At 47.0% G+C, this 17,746-nt stretch overlaps 3 protein-coding genes across 3 annotated transcripts; 2 read left to right on the top strand and 1 right to left on the bottom strand.

Moving 5' to 3' along the window:
• The first annotated feature begins 4,833 nt into the window (after positions 1-4,833).
• Positions 4,834-5,664, top strand: LOC124678605 (MFP1 attachment factor 1-like). The gene has a single exon (XM_047214473.1). The coding sequence runs from the start codon at positions 4,885-4,887 to the stop codon at positions 5,374-5,376; it is 492 nt and encodes a 163-aa protein (XP_047070429.1). The 5' UTR covers positions 4,834-4,884; the 3' UTR covers positions 5,377-5,664.
• A 7,017-nt stretch (positions 5,665-12,681) lies between these two features.
• LOC124678496 (vesicle transport protein GOT1-like) lies at positions 12,682-13,814 on the top strand. The gene is made up of 5 exons (XM_047214372.1): positions 12,682-12,803; positions 12,885-12,965; positions 13,060-13,157; positions 13,243-13,324; positions 13,508-13,814. Exons 1-5 carry the CDS (start codon positions 12,768-12,770, stop codon positions 13,544-13,546), a joined length of 336 nt encoding a protein of 111 aa, XP_047070328.1. The 5' UTR covers positions 12,682-12,767; the 3' UTR covers positions 13,547-13,814.
• Positions 13,815-14,754: 940 nt separating this feature from the next.
• On the bottom strand, positions 14,755-17,273 carry LOC124675724. The gene is made up of 2 exons (XM_047211800.1): positions 16,624-17,273; positions 14,755-15,122 (listed from the first exon to the last, which is right to left on the bottom strand). The coding sequence occupies exons 1-2, from the start codon at positions 17,248-17,250 to the stop codon at positions 15,036-15,038; spliced, it is 714 nt and encodes a 237-aa protein (XP_047067756.1). The 5' UTR covers positions 17,251-17,273; the 3' UTR covers positions 14,755-15,035.
• Between the last annotated feature and the right edge of the window lie 473 nt (positions 17,274-17,746).

The raw sequence follows: 17,746 nt of genomic DNA, 5'->3' as shown, positions 1-17,746 counted from the left end.
CGAAACCCTAGTGGCCCCCTCCCCCTCAGCCTCGCCCCTCTGGGCACCGCTAATGACTTCGGTGGCGGTGACGGCTCCTAACCCATCGAAGAATGGACCGCTGGAGAGGGCTCCGCGGCACGCATCACTGGAGGCGGTGGGGCGCAAACTGGGGACGTCGGGCGGCATAGCCACGGTGGTCACGACCTAATGCACCCTGTTAGTCAGTGTTGAGGAGTGGGTGGCGCTTGGCGGCCGTCCTTTTCGGCAGCGGTTCGGCGGTGGCGGTCTGATCTGGGCCAGATTTGGGCCCAATCGGCGAGGAGGACCATGGCTTCGGGGCCACGCCAGCGTCAGTGTTCCCTGTTGCCTTATTCTCCACCGGCAACCCGACATGAGTGACTGGCGGCATGTGGGCTGGCGGCGGTGGATCTAGGCCCAGAAACCTGGGCGGGCCAGTACACTGAATCAGACCAAAATGTGATGTTTTTGGGCCAAATTTTACTGCTAGTAAGCTTAAATCTCTCTGGGCTGGGCGGGCCATGGCCCAGTTTTGCCCCAACTAAGGTCCGCCACGGTAGGCTGGTATTCTCGGAAATGGAGGTCGTCCTAGGATTCTTCTCGTGACAAGATGAAGATCTGCCAGTTGCATGTCCCCATCGATCTTGTGGGAGTGTCGTGTTCCGAAGGCTCCGCGCCGGTGTACTCCATTGGGTGCTTCATGCATGGAGTTTGCTAGATCAGATGAAATTTGGTCGTGCGTACCCATGTTTTTCTAACCGTTTGGTTTGAGAGGGAGCATCGCGAAGCTCGCTAGTTGTTACCATCATGGGGCATGCTTTCTTGTCCATGGTGAACTTAGCTGGCGAACAATGTCATGAAAGCCGAGATCTGGGGACTAGCGGTGATGATTCAACTCTTCGTGGCGATGATGAATTGGCTTGTTGATTGTGATTTAGAGCAGCGACTCCGAAAGTTAGGGCTACAATACAACACAGGAGAAGTTCAAAGTCCTACCTCAAAATTACAGGCTCGGCCTTAGTTGATTGTTCCTGATAATGGCTTTGTTGAAGATAATGTGTTTGGCCTTAATTGATTGTTTCTGATAATGTCTTTGTTGAAGATAATGTTTTTGAACGACGAATTTTCTCGAGGGTGAAAACATAAGATCTATGATCGGGCGATGACGGCGCTTGCACGTGTTTCCTTCTTGAAGGCGTCGTTTTTGGAGAAGTTGGACTTGTAGTGTTGTCTAGGTAGTGTAAGTACTGCTGTTTCAAGAAATAGATCTCTGTAGCGGAATTTTTCTTTTATTGTTATTGTTATTCTTCTTATGTGCATTTGTATTGTCGCTATATCGCAATGCGTTGTTGCAAAACCTAGATGTAATTGGTATATTCGCTTTATTAACAAAAGCCATGTGGGGCCATGTTCCCTCGACATTATCAAGTTGCATGCACGTGTATGGTTTATGCCGGAAAAGTTCCAGGTGCATCTAGCCATCCACGATCGGGTAGCTGTCCACAGACGCAAATGTTAGGTATGGCCGTAATAAGAGGATGGACAAGTAGTCCAGGTTGCAATAATGATGGATCATCGATGATGCGGCGACACGCCCAGGCTCGAATAAACAAACGCTCATATCAGTTGAATTATCCTGATCTGTAGTGTGCGACACGTACGTTCCCGATAGGTGAAGCACAAAAATCCTGTCCATCGAGAGCGATCCCCAACGCGCGGTTCCTTTCCGATCCATCGGAGCAAACAATTCAATCATGGAGGACATGAAAAGGATTGCACCGGCGGGGGCCTCCACTGCTTATCTTATCCGCCACTTGATCTACATTTCAGCCCATGCATATGAATAGATGCCATATATTCTCCTCTATCTTCTTCGTCCTGCTCTACTCCTCTTCACGGATCGAACAACGAGATGAATTATAGTTTTGTTCCTCTCTCTCACAGTCTCACTACTATATGTGACATGTGGCATGCATGTTTGATAAATGACTTTTGGCGAGTTTTTTTCTCTGAATTACGACTGTAGGCTGTTGTGTGTGTAATTTTTACAATATTCAAAATTTAAAACGAAGTATCTTTGAAACAATTTGTTCAAACTATGGATCAAGCCTTTGTTTCCCACGGTTTTAGGGTATGTCGCCACATTCTCACTGATGTGGGGACCTGAGAGAAAATAAGTTATAAAACAGTTGTCCGTGTGAATTTGGCTAATAGTATAGAATGGTACTAAAGGTGTGTTGGATTTCACAAAAGGTGTTATGAGATGTGAGCTATGGGAAGCTTCTGTGAGCAAAGAACTATGAATAAGATGAAAATTGTTTGGTTGGAGTAACCGGGAAATAGTAGTTCCAGTATGAATTGTCTACGATACCTGAACTTAAAATACCCATTTTATACATATTGACATGTAAATAATTTGGTTGTGAATAGAAATATCAAGTTTTTTCGAAGTTGCATATACATATATAGTATAAATATAAATATAAGTTGCGATCTAGTAAGCTACTTGTACATGCCCCCTAGGGAAGGCCAAGGGTCGCACTTGGCGGCGGTGGAGAAGGATGACTCATCCTGTTCCTCCTCCTCCTTGAGTTCTGACTCCAAGCAGGCCCACGTCATCTACGGGAATCTAGGGTCGATTCTAATTGTTCTAAATTAATTATATGCTTCTAGTGAACCATGTTTACCTTGAAGACATTTTACTTATGTTTAGAAATTTTGATGCATGACCTACCCTTAATGGATGAAAAATTCATTTTGAAATGTTACATAACTCTCTTGAGACTCACACTTAACCCCTACCTCATGCTTTTCTTCTTTTTAAACAACATATAGGTTTTTTGTTTGGAGAAATAAGGAAGATACAGAAAGGAGCATCACCCATTAGACCATATGAACCTAGGAACACAAGGCACAAATATACCACAAACTCTAGAACCCAAGATCAAGATAGTCTTTCTGAAAGAGCAACTCGAGAGAAGACCGCAAAAATTCATAACACCAGTATGAAAGTCTCTGAAGGCCTCCAAAACCTACCGAAAGAAATAGGCCCACTTAAGGGATATCATAAGTGCCTCAAATAACCAAAACACCCCTCCCGGAGAAGAGACAAAAGGTAAATCCCTCGAAAGGCATAAATGTAACTACGAACAAGTCCTCATCATTCCCAAAGGTTTATTATTTAAAATGTAAATAATGATCAGTGATAAGAACACCCAATAGAGACATTTCGTATGCTCACTACCAAAAAAGTTGTTATTAGGCGTGGCTTAGACCGTGGTTAAAGGGATGTTTTTCGTGGCTATATAGCCATCTGGGATGAAACGACAGTCATGGTAGATATCGCTTCAGTAGATATTTTTTGGTCTGTGAAGGATAAGTGGTCATCAACCACAAAAATTCGTGCAGTGGTATATTGATTTTAGGAGGCCGTTGATTGCTGATGTCATGCCAACTAACACGTACTAAACTCTATTAACTGAGCGATTACGTTGTCATCTATTTTGCCGGTGCTAGAACTCCGTCGTAAATGGCAGGCCTACCCAAGACCTACTACAGATTAAGTACGTGTTCGGTAACTCTCAGTTCTCTATCTTTCTAATATATACGGAAGAAGATAGCCTGAACACGCCTGATCCTAGAAGCTAACTCTACGATTTGGCCCAAAACCGTGTACAAAACTTGGAGCTAGCTGTCTGGTCATCGGTGGATTTGGAGAAGATGGATTTCACTTTATTTACGCTGGTATGCCACCGCCAAGTGAGGTTGAACCGTGCACTTCTATTTCCCAACAAATTTCCTTGCTCACTCCCCCGCCAGATACCTCGGGGCTCCTCTGGAGCTTGCAGGGCAGAGAATGGAGACAGGGAGGAACATTTGTGCCTCCGTCCTGATGTCTATGTCCAGGCCGGAGTAACAGAAGACAACTTTTGCCCCATCTCCTGCACAACCTCGGGTTGTTTACATCCCCTCCACCCCCTCTACCTATCCCCGACCCCGACTCTAACTGATTAACCGAATTGAACGGAATTCCGAGGAACGAGAGGAAAACTAAGGGAGGAAGAACCCTATTTATCACCCGCGTGCGTGTGGGAATACGGCCCGCACGCACGGGGTGGCCACCTGGGCCGCGACCCATTGGCGGGACGCACGATCTTTCCCGGTTTTCTAAAGGTTCCATAACCTTCCAGTTTTGGTTCTCTCTTTTTTCAAGTTTCTATCGGTTTTTTGCGGTTTTTCGTTTTTTTGTCTTTTCTTATTTTCCTTTTTTGTTTTCCTTTTTGATTGAAAATTCTGGTCCTTTTTTAAATATGAAGATTTTCTAATTTGATTTTTTCTCATCCAAACAATTTTAAATTTGAACATTTATCAACTTTGAATAATTTTCAAGTTCGAACAATTTCACAATTTTTAGTTTCAAACATTTTTAAAATACATGTATTTTTCAAAAATTGAAAGGTTTCAAATCTAGAATTTTGACAAAATAATAAAAATAATAGAGTACGAAAAAGAAAAACCTGTCCAAGGACCTGTTTCTGGGCCGGCCCAACAGAGCACGCGAGCGAGGTGTTTGCGTGCGTGTGCTATTCTTGCACGCACGTGAGCAACATATATGGGTACCCAAAAAGAAGGCAAAATGAGTTCATTTGGGACTGAGAGCGCAACTGACGGCCCAGCAGCCCATATACCAGCCCGATAGTCCAACCCAAGATGCGCAGTGCGCACGCTGTTGGTGTCGGCGTGACACGTGAGCCGTCACCCTCACCACTCGAACAAAATCAGACCCAGCCTTCAAGTCTCCAACCCAAAGCTCACACCTTTCTCTCTCCCCACGCCACAGATCTCTCCCTCTCGTCCCCACTCTACCTTGCTCTCCACACCACCATGGCGGAGGACGCCCCCAACGCCGCCGCCGAGGGCACCCACCCCACCCCCACCGAGGCCACCGCCGACTCCGCCACCCCTCCCCCACCCGCCGAGAAGGCCTCCGCGGAGGCGCTGCTCCCGTCGCTCAGCATCTGGCCGCCGTCGCAGCGGACGCGCGACGCCGTCGTGCGCCGGGTCGTGCAGACCCTGGCCGCGCCCAGCGTCCTCTCCCGGCGCTACGGCGCCCTCCCCGAGCCCGAGGCCGAGCGCGCCGCCGCCGCCGTCGAGGCCGAGGCCTTCGCCGCCGCCTCCGACTCCGCCACCGCCTCGCCGGCCTCCCTCGAGGACGGGATTGAGGTCCTCCAGGCCTACTCCAAGGAGGTCAGCCGCCGCCTCCTCGACCTCGCCAAGGCCCGCGCCGCCGCCGCCGCTCCGGCGCCCACCGCGGAACCGAGCGCGGAAGAGTCCGAGGCCTCGTCGGCGACTGCTCCGGCCCCGGCGGAGGAGTGAGGTGATGGCCCCCGAGCTTTGATCCACCGAGAACTGCTGCTATTTTAGCATTTCGTTGGAGATTATCTTCTATTGTTATTATCACTAGTGTTACTGTACCAGAGATCCGTTTGTGATGAGGAATTGATGTTTGTTTCATGATGAATCTGGTACCTTGCTTATAAATTCAAGCTATATCAACCTATCAGGGGCTATGCCCATAAGGTATGCATGAATGTTTCATCAGGTTATCTGTACTGTCTGTAGTACATTGCAACTTCGCAAAGAGATTGCGCCAATGGATATTTACAGCGATAGTGGCAACAGTACGCTTGCCAATTTCGTTTCAACTTTGTTCTTGTTTGGCTGGTGTGTGCTTTGGCCCATTTCAACAATGTACACTTCGTTTCAACTTTGTTCTTATATGTTATACTGCTGAGCTTATTACCATACGTTTTGAGTTAAAAAAAAAAACAGGACACACACGGTGTTGTAAGGTTTTTTGGGGTGCTCATCTAGCTTTTAACTACATGCTTGTTGTATATATACAATTGATATATTCGGAGTGTGATAGTCAACTGTTGGATGACTGAATGGAAATGATAGCATTGCAATGAAGAATACCAGATCGCAATGCTGGGTGGGCACTATGCAGCTACATTTGCATACGAAATTAAGTTAGTAGTTAAAGTTGAATATGCATTGGTCATGTGTTGCTAGATGAGAGGTACATTTTACCAGATACTCAATTTTGAAGGTTCAGTTTCTTCCACCTATGCTTTATGCTAGGTGCAAATGCTTAATTTTTCATCGACCTAAACAGCACGAGTCTCTTTTTAAAATGCCTCAGGATGCATTAAAAAACAAACATGGAGTTTTATGCTGTGTGAGCATCATAATTTATTAGATTGAAATGGTACTGGTTTAGCAGATTTTGGTACAGTACAACATGCAGGGCTTAACACTTCAACGGTATCTACATTTCATAATATAGTCAACACTGCCATGTATCTTTTGTGAAATTTCTGATATACTTTCACGCAGCAGTTGAAATTTGAAAATAGCTGTTTGATCCCATGACATTTGAGGTAGAGCTACCAACTGTGGATATTGATTGTTGTTTGTTGGCTTGTGTCCATCCATGGCATTGAAGCCAGCTACCCGCCATGTTATTGATGTTTCTTAGTTTCCCTAGTCAGTAGATTCGTATATGGTTGATGTTTTCTGGTACTTCCATATACCTGGCACAGTAGTACTGTGTGATGTTCGTGCACAATATTTGAGTGGTAAAAAAGACAATAGGAAGCTAAAATGGCATAAAATTAAATCGACATATGGTCTATAAAGAAGTCTATATAACCCTCCTAAGTATAAGGTTTGGGATGAAGAACCCCCTTAACTTTAAACTGGGGCACTTAACCCCCCTATGTTTGCAATACCAGGCAAATGACCCCCCCCCCCCCCCCCCAAGCCGTTGTGAGCAGTATTTGGGAGCTGTTTTGCTGACGTGGATAATTGTTTAGCGTAGCTTTCAGCTGAGTCCAAATCCCCCTCTTCTCCTTTCTCTCCATCGCAACTGACCGCCGCTGCCCCCGCCTGCCCGCTCAGTCGGCCGACGCTGTCGACCTCGATCTTCCGCTGCTGACACCGGAGCTGCTTTGGAGCCGCTCGTACCCCCGCCGCTGCGTGCTCAAGTTGGCATCGCTGGAGTGCCCGCGATGGCATGCTCCTAGTCCTGCTGGCCTCCGCCCGGTTCCCTCCGCCGTCCCAGTCTTCCTCTGCTGCCGTGGACAGCACGCAGGACAACGTCGTGTTGATTACAGAAAATAAAATCAAGTGTGGGATGAGAGATGGTTGATTACACAGAAGTTTGAGCGCACGCACCGAGACGCACCCTTGACGACCTCCCCGGCGTTGTTGGTATACACAAGCAGCTTTACGCACAGAGCAACGTCTTGGAGTGCCCGAAGTCGCCGACGGCGCTGCTAGCTTTGGAGTAGAGCGTGAGCTACAACTCACCAAGTCGCCTGTAGATCACGAGAGAGAAGAATTGGATGCATTCCGTGAGTGCTTGCCGTACACTATTACTCATCAATATATAGTATAGCATTGGGATCGTGCAGATCGTGTGTAGCAGAACGTGGAGGTGAGGCCTATCGCTAAAGGAGAGGAAGAACTGACCAAGTGATCCTGACGACTACTAGGTGTTCAGTAACAGGTCCAGAAAATATGTAGAGATAGAACGTCTCGCTAACAGCGCCACGGATATCTTCAGTGCTGAATACAACTGCAGCAGTTCAACGGCGGAGCTCCAAGCCTCCAAGCACCATTCCAGGGTGTCGTTGAAGCGGCCGTCTCGCACGGCTAAGAGGGCGAGGAGGAGACAGAGGTCCGCGGCCGCAGAGCGGTTTCCCTCCTACAGGACGACGATGGCGCCGTCTTCCCGCTTCTCTGGCGCGAGGTGAGGAAGTGGAGCAGAGGAGGCGATGCCACACCATGGTCAACGCAGACGTAAGGAAGCGTGGGAGTCAATGCCACGCTGGAAGCTGCCGCATGTCCAGGCCACCAAAACCGCTTTGCCATATAGCCAATACCACTGTCCGGGGGTTATTTGCATGGTATTGCAAACATAGGGGGGTTAAGTGCCCCAGTTTAGAGTTAGGGGGTTCTCTGCCCCAAACCTGATACTTAGGGGGGTTATATGGATTTCTTTCGAAGGTTGTCCCAGTCTTTTTTTTTCATGTTGTACTACGCTTGAAGAGAAAAACCTTAATACTAAACCAAGTTTCGAGAACTTCTTGGTGACTTGATTGGTTCCCTTCCCCCAATTTCCCGCGATAGCGCTGATGGTTTCAACATTCCCAGATTTGTGCAAGACAGGTTCAATCACATCCATGATTATTTGTTTATGGTTTGGCTTGGTGCGTGCTCTGTGAGTGTCATAAAGGTTCTCTTATTTTATTTATATGATGCGTACTATTGTTTAAATCATGCTTGCTTAAAACTATTTTTGAATGTCAACTGGATGTTGGGCTCCTGGCCAAGCTCTTTCCATTTGCTGTCTGTTCTGGTGCTGGCTCGAGAAGACCAGAGTGGTGGTAATTGGTACAACATCGCAAATCTGTGCTTGTCAGCTAAGATTGAGCATAAAATGCTTTATTGAACCATTTATTCAGTTTGCGAGGCATTTTATCGTGTTTTTCTACATCATGTTATGACAAGTGATTTTTGCAGCACAGGAGGATAAACTTGCTGATTCATGCGAATTTAAAAACCATGTGATTTGTGCCAAAGATTGTTGAAAAAATATGTACGGCCAAAGCATCTTGCGTTTCAATTCCATGTGACCTTCAGTTGGTCTATTCTCTGCAAAGAACATGTGATGGCAAGAGAACAATGGTAGTTAAATTAGTTATCACTAGCTAAATACTCTTGTTTTGCTACAGAAAATCACGCATAACCAATCATACAATATCCTAGCACAAAGAGCCTGCAAAAGTCTATAAAAAAGTCCTAGGTTCAGCAAAGACAATAGTTGGTTTAGTTCTATGAAATACAACCTGAATTCGGGCATCTACCGTGTACGTTCCCTTTTGGTATATTTATAGGTGGGGATGCGGACATAAATTCGACCGTGTCCCCCTTGTCTGTTTGGGTCAAGGGTCACACCTAGCGACACAATCTTTTTTTAAAAAAATTATATATTACAAATGTAATTTATGGCCTATTTATATCTAGTCCTCCTCCTCGCTGTCTTTGGTCAGGCTGACGAGCACCAACGATGGCCATGGATACAGCCACGGGACCATCAGTGACGTTGAAGTTGTTGTCGCTACTGCTGTGGTTGGAGGGGCCGGTGATGCAGCCCCTCCGATAGTCGACACTACATCAAGGACATCAAGTTCGCGAAGTGGACCAATGACTTGACCTAGCTAGAGGCAAAGCCCTCCAGTAAGAGATGAACTCGCTCCTCTCAACATGTAACTTCGACACTCCTTTGAATGGTATACTACTGACTGACAATACCCTATGAGTTATCACATAGGACCATCATGAGCTCCTTAAAATGGACCAAGGTATAGAACCAAGGAGCAAAAGAGAAGGAGAAGAAGTTGAAGGTGTCCAGGACGGTACTGCCGCTGATGACAGTGGTACTAACGCCCAAAACGTCTCAGGGTTGTACTACCGAGCCACTTCTGCTCCATTTACACCCAGCATTAGGCCCGGTATCACCGCCCCGCTACCGATTCACTATCGCTTAAGGGATTCCCGCGCTCAGTCCCCGACACCACCCCAAAACTACTGCTTATGGAGCAACCATACCGCAATAGTCGGTAGTACCGCTCTGATAAGTGGTATTACCACTTAACAGAGCGGTACTACCGCTTAACCCCTAGTGTGATTGAAAAAGAGGCAAGCGGTAGTACCGCCTAATTAGGACTGGTACTGCCGTTGGATGCTTGGCATCACCATCTCCACCGTCCATTGTCGCGTGTCAGGCTTTGCTATGTTTTGTAAGAAGGCCTAAACTACCCCATTGTCGAGTGTAAGGCTTTGCTATGTTTTGTATTATGGCCTAAACTACCCCTGTGAATCTAGGCCTATAAGTACTCGCTTAGCTGCTCCTTCTAGGGTTAGACAAACATTTGGAAATTCCTCTTGAGCTTAGCTCCTTCATTCCTCTGGGATCACGACCTCTGTAATCCAATGCACTCTTTGTTAAATTGGTGGTTCATCATCGATCTATCCACTGAGACTCTACCTCGCGGTCTTTCTCGATTGATTCTATTGGGGTGATTATTCGATCCATTGAGAGTTGAATTCGTCTTTGTATGGGGTTGTAGACTGTGTTAGTCCATCGTGTTCATCCACATCCCCTTCTTTCCCTTGGTCAATTTGTGAGACCGGTTGCAAATCTGTAAGCCAAGTCACATCAGCTGGCCATTGGTTTCATGACGGCGTTGGATCAGCCTGCATAGGAGGGGTTTGGTGCAGGCGCATGCGAGCATTATGGAGTAGCCGGCGGCATGCAGGGCGCCCCTAAGCAAGCTCAAACTCCCGTAGCTGCACGACAAGGTGCTGCCACTCACTCTCCTCCTGCACCTCTGAGGCAGCGATGTCAAACTTCACAGCCTCCTTGTCAAACATGTCAGACGACTGGTACGGGATCTCCGCCTCCATGCCCAAGGAGTTCGCTTGCTCCTCCTGCCACACGAGGGGGGCAAGGTAGTGTGCAGTATCGTCCCACACCTCCTTGCTTGGGATATACTCACTGAAAAAGCTCCCTCTCGACCGTGAGGTCCTCATCCTCCACCACTTACATGATAGGGGCCTAACCGCAGTCACACTCGTTGTCGCCGAGGAACACGGTATGGCACTGTGTGTCCCACTCCAAATGCCTGAATGTGTTTGACATCGGAGAGTTGAGGTTGTAGGCAGGGTCTTCCCGTAGATCCGGCAGCGACATAATCTGGTGACGATGCCTGATCTTGTCGCACCGCGCCCGCCCTCCGCGCGGCACCTGTGACATAGGCACCCTACGGGCGTTGAGGAGCCATCCGCCGGGAGGTGGACGTTGCTCCGCCCTATCGACGTGTTGGTGTAGTAGAGCGCTGACACGACATCCACGAGCATGTAGACACGGTTGCACTGCGGCTTCGCCTTGGCCCACGAGGACCCGATCTCGTCTTTGTGAATGGCCACCACTTGCCCATGGTTAAACTGAAGATAGGAATTACTCGGTGTGGCAATGTAGAGAGGTGTGTGAACTGGCGAATACAAATGTAAAATAGGAGTATCAAATTAAAGCTCCGGTGTCAATCCAAGTTTGCCAACTAAGAACTCCTTAGGACACTCCACGTGTACAAGCACCATTGGCCGAACGCCCTCATCGCCCAAAACCTCGAGCCGAAGGGACGTTGTACTTCAGGAGCAAGCTATCCAGCCGGGCACGCGTACGCAGCCACCGCACCGAGGCGAAGATTCCAGCACCTTCGCTCACCGCCGCACAAACCCAACGGCCGTTTTGAACCGGCCGCGACCGTCCGATCGAGGCCTCGGTGCACGCGCCGGCCGATCCGACGGCGCGGGGATCGCATCTGGCCCCGCAATAAGAACGGAGCGGCCTCTGCGAGAACCGTTCCGCTCATTCGAACCGACCCATCGCCGCCTCCTCCGCTCTCGTCTCTCGCCACTCCCCGCGCTCCTCCTCTCGACTTCGCCGGCCCCGCCTGCTCGCGATCGATCCGCGGAGCCGCGCTGTTGCAGGAGTCCGGAAGAGGTGCGTGCGGGCGCCCTCCGATCGATCGATCTCATCTCACCCAGTTCGTGTGCGTTTCGCGGGGTGTTTCGATCCGCAGAGATTTTGGTCGATTTCCTTGCCGCTGCGAGTTTGATTTCCACTGGGGTTTCGGTGTAATAGTTCGCGGAGACTTCGACGCTGCGGCACCTTGATCTGGCCATGGTTCTGACTACTGCTTTAACCTTTCGTCCCTGTTGCAGGCGGTGGCTGGCTGCCTGCTTGCGCGTTGCGTGTGCCGGTGTAGCGGACGGCGGAAGCGATGGTTTCCTTCGACGTGAGCGACCGCAAGAGTACGACCACCCGCTCTCCCTCTCCCTCCCCCTTTATCTTCCTCGAGCAATTCATGATTTCGTCCGGCGCGAGATCGATTCGGTGCTGCGTGATACATTGATGTGAATTCTTCGCCGGAGACTTGTCCCCGTCTGCTACTCTGCTGCCGAAATCCGCAATAGATTGAGATGTATTTTTCGTTCTGACACCATGATCGAGTCCTGGAACGATTGTTCGCGTACTTGGTAGCTACGAATCCCCCACTGCTTAATCCATTCATCTCTAATGGCTTTACTAGCATGTATTCTCGTTTGGTGTGTAGAATCTCGCCCAAATTCAGCGCCGTTTTGTGTCAGGACTATGTATTCGTTTAGTGTTTTTTATTTGCCATCAGGCATCAGCGCGATGTAGTAGCATAACGTTGTGCGATACTGTTAAACGTGGCAAACTATGCTTCTGCATTGTCGTCTCTACAAGACAGTGTTAATTCTGATGTTTGGCCGATTTAGGGGTACACGATCAAATTGGGCTTAAGAACATGGCATCTGTTCACAATAAGAATAACCTGTGCACTTATCAGTATTTGATCATTCGTTGGTGAATAAACTGTCAACTAGATATAGCTCGATCTGTAGATTCATTGGTGAGCAGGTGGTGGAACTAAGCTACAGTAGTTTGCTAAATTTGGTTAAAATGTCTCTGTAATTTAACTTGGTGACACTGTCCTTGCTTGTCCTGCACAATGCGCCTGCACTTCTGAACTTTTGCTCCAACTGTTCCAACAGAGATTGGGCTGGGCTTGACTGGATTTGGAGTTCTCTTCTCGTTTCTTGGGATCATCATGCTGTTTGACAAGGGGTTCCTGGCAATGGGGAATGTAAGAATCATCCTCATGGTTTACTTACACAGTTACACTTCACTGCAACCTGCTCCTTTCTAATCACCATGTCGTTGTCAGATTCTCTTCGTGTCTGGTGTTACACTAACCATTGGGCTGAACTCAACCGTACAGTTCTTCACCAAGCCTAAGAATCACAAGGTCCTGTAACATGTAACAATGCAAGCTCAGTCATCTATCAAACTGTTCAGTTGCAGTTCAATTATGAGCTAAAAAGATTCACCTGAACGTGCAGGGTTCGATTGCTTTCGGGATCGGCCTCTTCCTGGTCCTTATTGGTTGGCCTGTCTTGGGCATGATGGTGGAGTCGTATGGCTTTGTCGCGCTATTCAGGTTTGTAAATTCTGTATTGTCTGAAAGCTGGTTTTTAGTGAAACTTTTGGCTACTGTATCTGATTGCTGCCGAATTTCTACACAGCGGCTTCTGGCCTACTGCTGCTGTATACCTGCAAAAGACCCCCAGCGTTGGTTGGATCTTCCAGCACCCTATTGTTACTTCGGTAAGACATTATCTCTTTCTTCTTTAAAGCTTTACTGTTACAACTGGCCTGCTAATTTTATTGTAGTGTAAGCCAAATTTGTCTGAACATTAATTTGTTTGGAGATTGGTCAGTGCCACATGACTGAATCTAACTTCTTTGTCCCCATTGTTCTTACTGATGTTTCCTACTCGCATTTCACAGCTGCTCACTCGGTTCAGAGGAAGACGAGTCCCTGTGTAATCGCCGCGCTGCTGCAGAAACAGTCCCGTAGAATGCCACTGCCAGATCGCCTGTAAAAAGATGACATGTTGTTTTGCTCCACTTGTTGTTTGATTCCTTCTGTGCTGCATGTGAATATTGCTGCGCTGCTACCAGTGAATTTCTGCAGATCTCTTGACTACGTCGATTTTGTTTGTACAAAGCATTGGTTAGTGCCTGTTAAGGAGGCGAATAGGAAGAGCTGAAACTATCTCTCTTTTCTGAATGATGATAACGATGAGTTGGTTCGTAGACTAGTCGTTTATTCACTGATGTATATTTGTTAGACATTGATTTCTGTTCCAAGTGTTACGTTTCAAAGGAAAGGGAAGAAAAACTTGCTATTAGTGCATATCTCCCAGTGATTTGATCCCCCAAGGAAGCCATTTGCTTGCTTGGTTCTATATAAATAATTGCATGCTCTTGATTATGAACAGCTAATTGCATGCCTGCTCATTGCATGAACAACAACAATGCAGTAGAAATACATTGTTAAAGCAAACAGAGCTTATACATCATCACTTGCCTGGTAAAGCAACCATCATGGCGAATTAGTTGCATTCGCAAAAAAAAAAAAAAAAATCATTGCGAATTTGTGCTTTACATCAGCAAGGGTAACTGCATTAAATTACAAGAGTGGAATTTGGTTATGCCAAGACACACTATCATATTCACATAATCTGCCTGGATTCACAAGCCGTGGAGATATCTACTAGCGCAACACCACCAAAATTTGATTACGACATAACTACATAATCAATCAAGTGTCATTTGAGAGTTGCCCGAGATTATTCACTTCAGGATTGTGTCGCCACTTGGACTGCCATTTTCGTCTGCAGACACCTTTTTGGCGTTCAAACTTTCAAATTTGAAGGCAACATTCAAAAGCATACACAGATAGTTAGTTCCTTCTTCTCCAGTATCATCAGTTTCCGCGACACTCCTTCGATTTCAATCTGTTCTGTTCGTGAAAACCTGTGGGCTCAACTTCCCATGAGTGACTCAGGTACCACTACCCTGCACAAGTTCATTTCTGATCACATAGAAAAATATATATGATACGCATAAACTGTACTAGCTGGGATCAAAGGTGATAATCAAAAGGGTTCAAGGTTCAGTAAACGGTAAACCCATTAAGATCGGAACTGAAAATATAAAATTTGCATATATTGAACTGATTTCAGCGTTAATTTGAATAGCAATTTTGACAAATTTATGACTGACAATGTGACCACCAATCTATTTACAGATCTTAGGAACAAACTGGGACCAAGAGCTGATTTCTTGAGGTTTGCTCCCAAGGAGTTGCAGTTCTCGAATTACACAAACATCAGATATATTGAAGATTACGCAACTAAGCTATAATTAGGCTACACAATCCTGGAGTACTTCCTGATACAACATTCTGTATCTTCCTAACCGAAGTGCTATACAGTATTACAACCAAACGTCTTCCACGGTGAAGCAACACCTAAGAGTTTCTCAATATTTTAATTGCTTCACTCCCAGTTCTGATATCACTCAGCAGAGCAATTTGATGTAGAAGTTGTGCTATCCTCTGCAATAAATAAAAAAAGAATGTAACGAGGGAAGCAAATCGAGAAAAGGAACATATGCTCAGTAATCTGCCGAGTGCCAAATGCATTTTTAAACCTTATTGACAAGGTTTTAAAAGAGCAACAGTAGATGAGAGTACATGGAGAAAGATACAGTCAAGTGGCAACAAAATTGTTGGCAGTTTGTTACCCAATGTAGATTTTCATATTTGGAAATGCAGAAATGCATAAGAATACATAATGAAACCTTGAAGCACTAATCTGTGGAGAGATTATGTTGTGGGTCATCATAGGAAATAAAGGAATGTCCAGCTTCCAAAGTTTTAGAAGCAAAGCTTGTGAACAAAGGAAAAACTCTTGAATAAGTTTCAACTGAAGGGCACATGACAAAGGTACACACTAATTAACAAGATAAAGTATAGGCTACTATGGAAAGTGCAATTTATTTGGAACTTGTGAAACACGGCAAAACACTATATACTCAGTACAAGAAGAAGTATTCGACACCATAGCGCATTCGCTTCCCTTAACCCTGTTGAAGTCCATGCCGATTGCCCAACCTTCTCCATCAGTTCAGACTTTGATTCTATCGGTTGGTGCATGAAACTTACTATGGTATCAGTTGGTGCACGAAACTTAATATGGTACCAGAGCTGAGGTTTGGGTTCAAGTCGCTTTCGCAGTTTAGATTTTTTTTTCTTGCCCTCTAATGTCCACGTTTAGGCCTTATCGAGCCACACGTAAGATGGGGTGTTGAAGAATACGTTGCTTAACCTTCTTCATCAGATCGGGCTTTTGGTTCTACTAGTTGGTGGACTAAGAGGGTGTGGATATCAACTAAGTAACACAGCAAATGTCCAAAAATACATTATCTATTTGTATACCAACATTGAATGGAGTGAATACAAGATAATATATGTTCATCTCTGGGTTTTCCCTAATATCAACCATTGTAAGAACAAATATAAAAAATCACTGCTGGCTTCCCAAACATCCACCTTTAGCTTGACCCAACACATCACTGCAATCTATCATGTACATCAATGATTCACAAACTAGTTAGAGCGGCCACGAACAGTGGGTAGCGAGCGCGTAGCCAATCCCTGCCCCGAACGACAAAGCGATAGGGATCAAGGAAGGCGCAGTAGATTGAGTGGCTCTTACAGTTTGGAGGGATGTCATCAAACCATATCAGTTACCAATGATGCCAATTACCAAAGAAATCTCTTGTGCTCAATCAATTCAACTTCCCCAGAAATTGAATTGCCTCAAAACTACATTGAAGCATACCACCAGTTACTAATGTTGACAATTACCAACAAAATCTCTTGGGTTCAATCTACTCAACTTCCCCATAGATCAAATCGCTTCAACTTGAAAACTACATTGATACAGCACGTGTCCTAGTTCTTGGAAAAAAAGATGCATTGACCAGTTCTAAATCTGCCAAACACACACAGATTGCATACACATCATGACCAAAGGCTGTAAAGATCCACAAACCTTATCCTTCTCCTGCGAGAGCAGGACGAGGAGATCCCTCTCCCTCCTGTCCCGGCGGCGCACGTACAGCAGCGCCCCAACCACAACGGCGGCCGCGGCGGCGGACCACACGGCAGGCCTCACCGCGGGACATCCGCAGTCCCCGTGGACGAGCACGGATCCGGCACCGGCCGCCCACGCGCGCCTCGCCGCCGCGCGGCACCTCCCCCACCCCCACAGCCACTCGTCCTCCTCCTCATCATCAGTCTCCTCCGCATCCTTCTCTTCCTTGGCGGCCGCCTCCTCCGCCTCCTCCTCAAGGCCCAGGCCCTCGTGGAGGCGCGGGGGGAAGATGGCGCAGTCGTCGAGGCCGCCGTCGACGGGGGAAGCGGCGGCAACGGTTACGGTTGGGTGGACGAGCTCCCAGGCGTCGGAGGCGGGGGCAGGCGGGGAGGAGGAGGCGAGTGAGGAGGAGGAGAGCGAGAGGGTCAACGTCTTGGGCTTGAGGAGGAGGTGCGGGTTCGGGGACGGGAGGAGGAGCGGGTGGAGCGCGGAGTAGGGCGAGCCCGGGGCGGACATGGAGGTGACGAACAGGGACTGCGGCGCCGGCGTCGGCGTCGCCGCCGGCGGCTGAGGCCTGTCGTCCATGGCCACTGCTGCAGCTGAGCTGCTACTGGGTTTGTTTTTTTCGGTTATCTGGAGGCGTCGTCCAGAAAAAAGGTTGTCCTCTCATGCGGTGCTTGAGAAGTTGACATGTGGGTTTGTAATTTTGTCTTGTAGATTTTTTTTTTTCTTTCGACTAAGCCACAAACAAACCTTGATTTTCAATGAATTCGCTTTCCACAAATGTTTGCCCTATCGATGATATTCAGTTATTTGCTTAAAATGTGGCCAATTCTCCGTATAAAGTTTAGCCATCCAATATCTAAAGCTAAATTGTCATCTTCCGACTAAGTCACAAACAAAACTTGAATTTCAATGGATTCGTTTCTTTCTACAAATATTTAATCATCAGATATCTGAAGTTATCATCTTCCTACAATCCTACTAAGCCACAGACAAACTTTGATTCACAATTGATTCGTTTCCATAAATTTTTGCCCTATCAGCAATCCAATAATTTGCTTAAAACATGGAGGGGAGG

The sequence above is a fragment of the Lolium rigidum genome, chromosome 7, assembly GCF_022539505.1.
Source record: "Lolium rigidum isolate FL_2022 chromosome 7, APGP_CSIRO_Lrig_0.1, whole genome shotgun sequence".
Lineage (NCBI taxonomy): Eukaryota > Viridiplantae > Streptophyta > Magnoliopsida > Poales > Poaceae > Lolium > Lolium rigidum.
Note: the sequence above shows the minus strand (reverse complement) of the source record. Positions and strands in the feature narration are given on the sequence as shown.

Coding starts and splice junctions, on each gene's coding strand:
- LOC124678605 (XM_047214473.1), top strand. CDS start 4,885: ATGGCGGAGGACGCCCCCAACGCCGCCGCCGAGGGCACCCACCCCACC.
- LOC124678496 (XM_047214372.1), top strand. CDS start 12,768: ATGCTGTTTGACAAGGGGTTCCTGGCAATGGGGAAT. Junction 12,966..13,059: donor CCAAGCCTAAGAATCACAAG/GTCCTGTAACAT, acceptor CTGAACGTGCAG/GGTTCGATTGCTTTCGGGAT. Junction 13,158..13,242: donor GGCTTTGTCGCGCTATTCAG/GTTTGTAAATTC, acceptor ATTTCTACACAG/CGGCTTCTGGCCTACTGCTG.
- LOC124675724 (XM_047211800.1), bottom strand. CDS start 17,250: ATGGACGACAGGCCTCAGCCGCCGGCGGCGACGCCGACGCCGGCGCCG. Junction 15,123..16,623: donor TCTCGCAGGAGAAGGATAAG/GTTTGTGGATCT, acceptor TATTTATTGCAG/AGGATAGCACAACTTCTACA.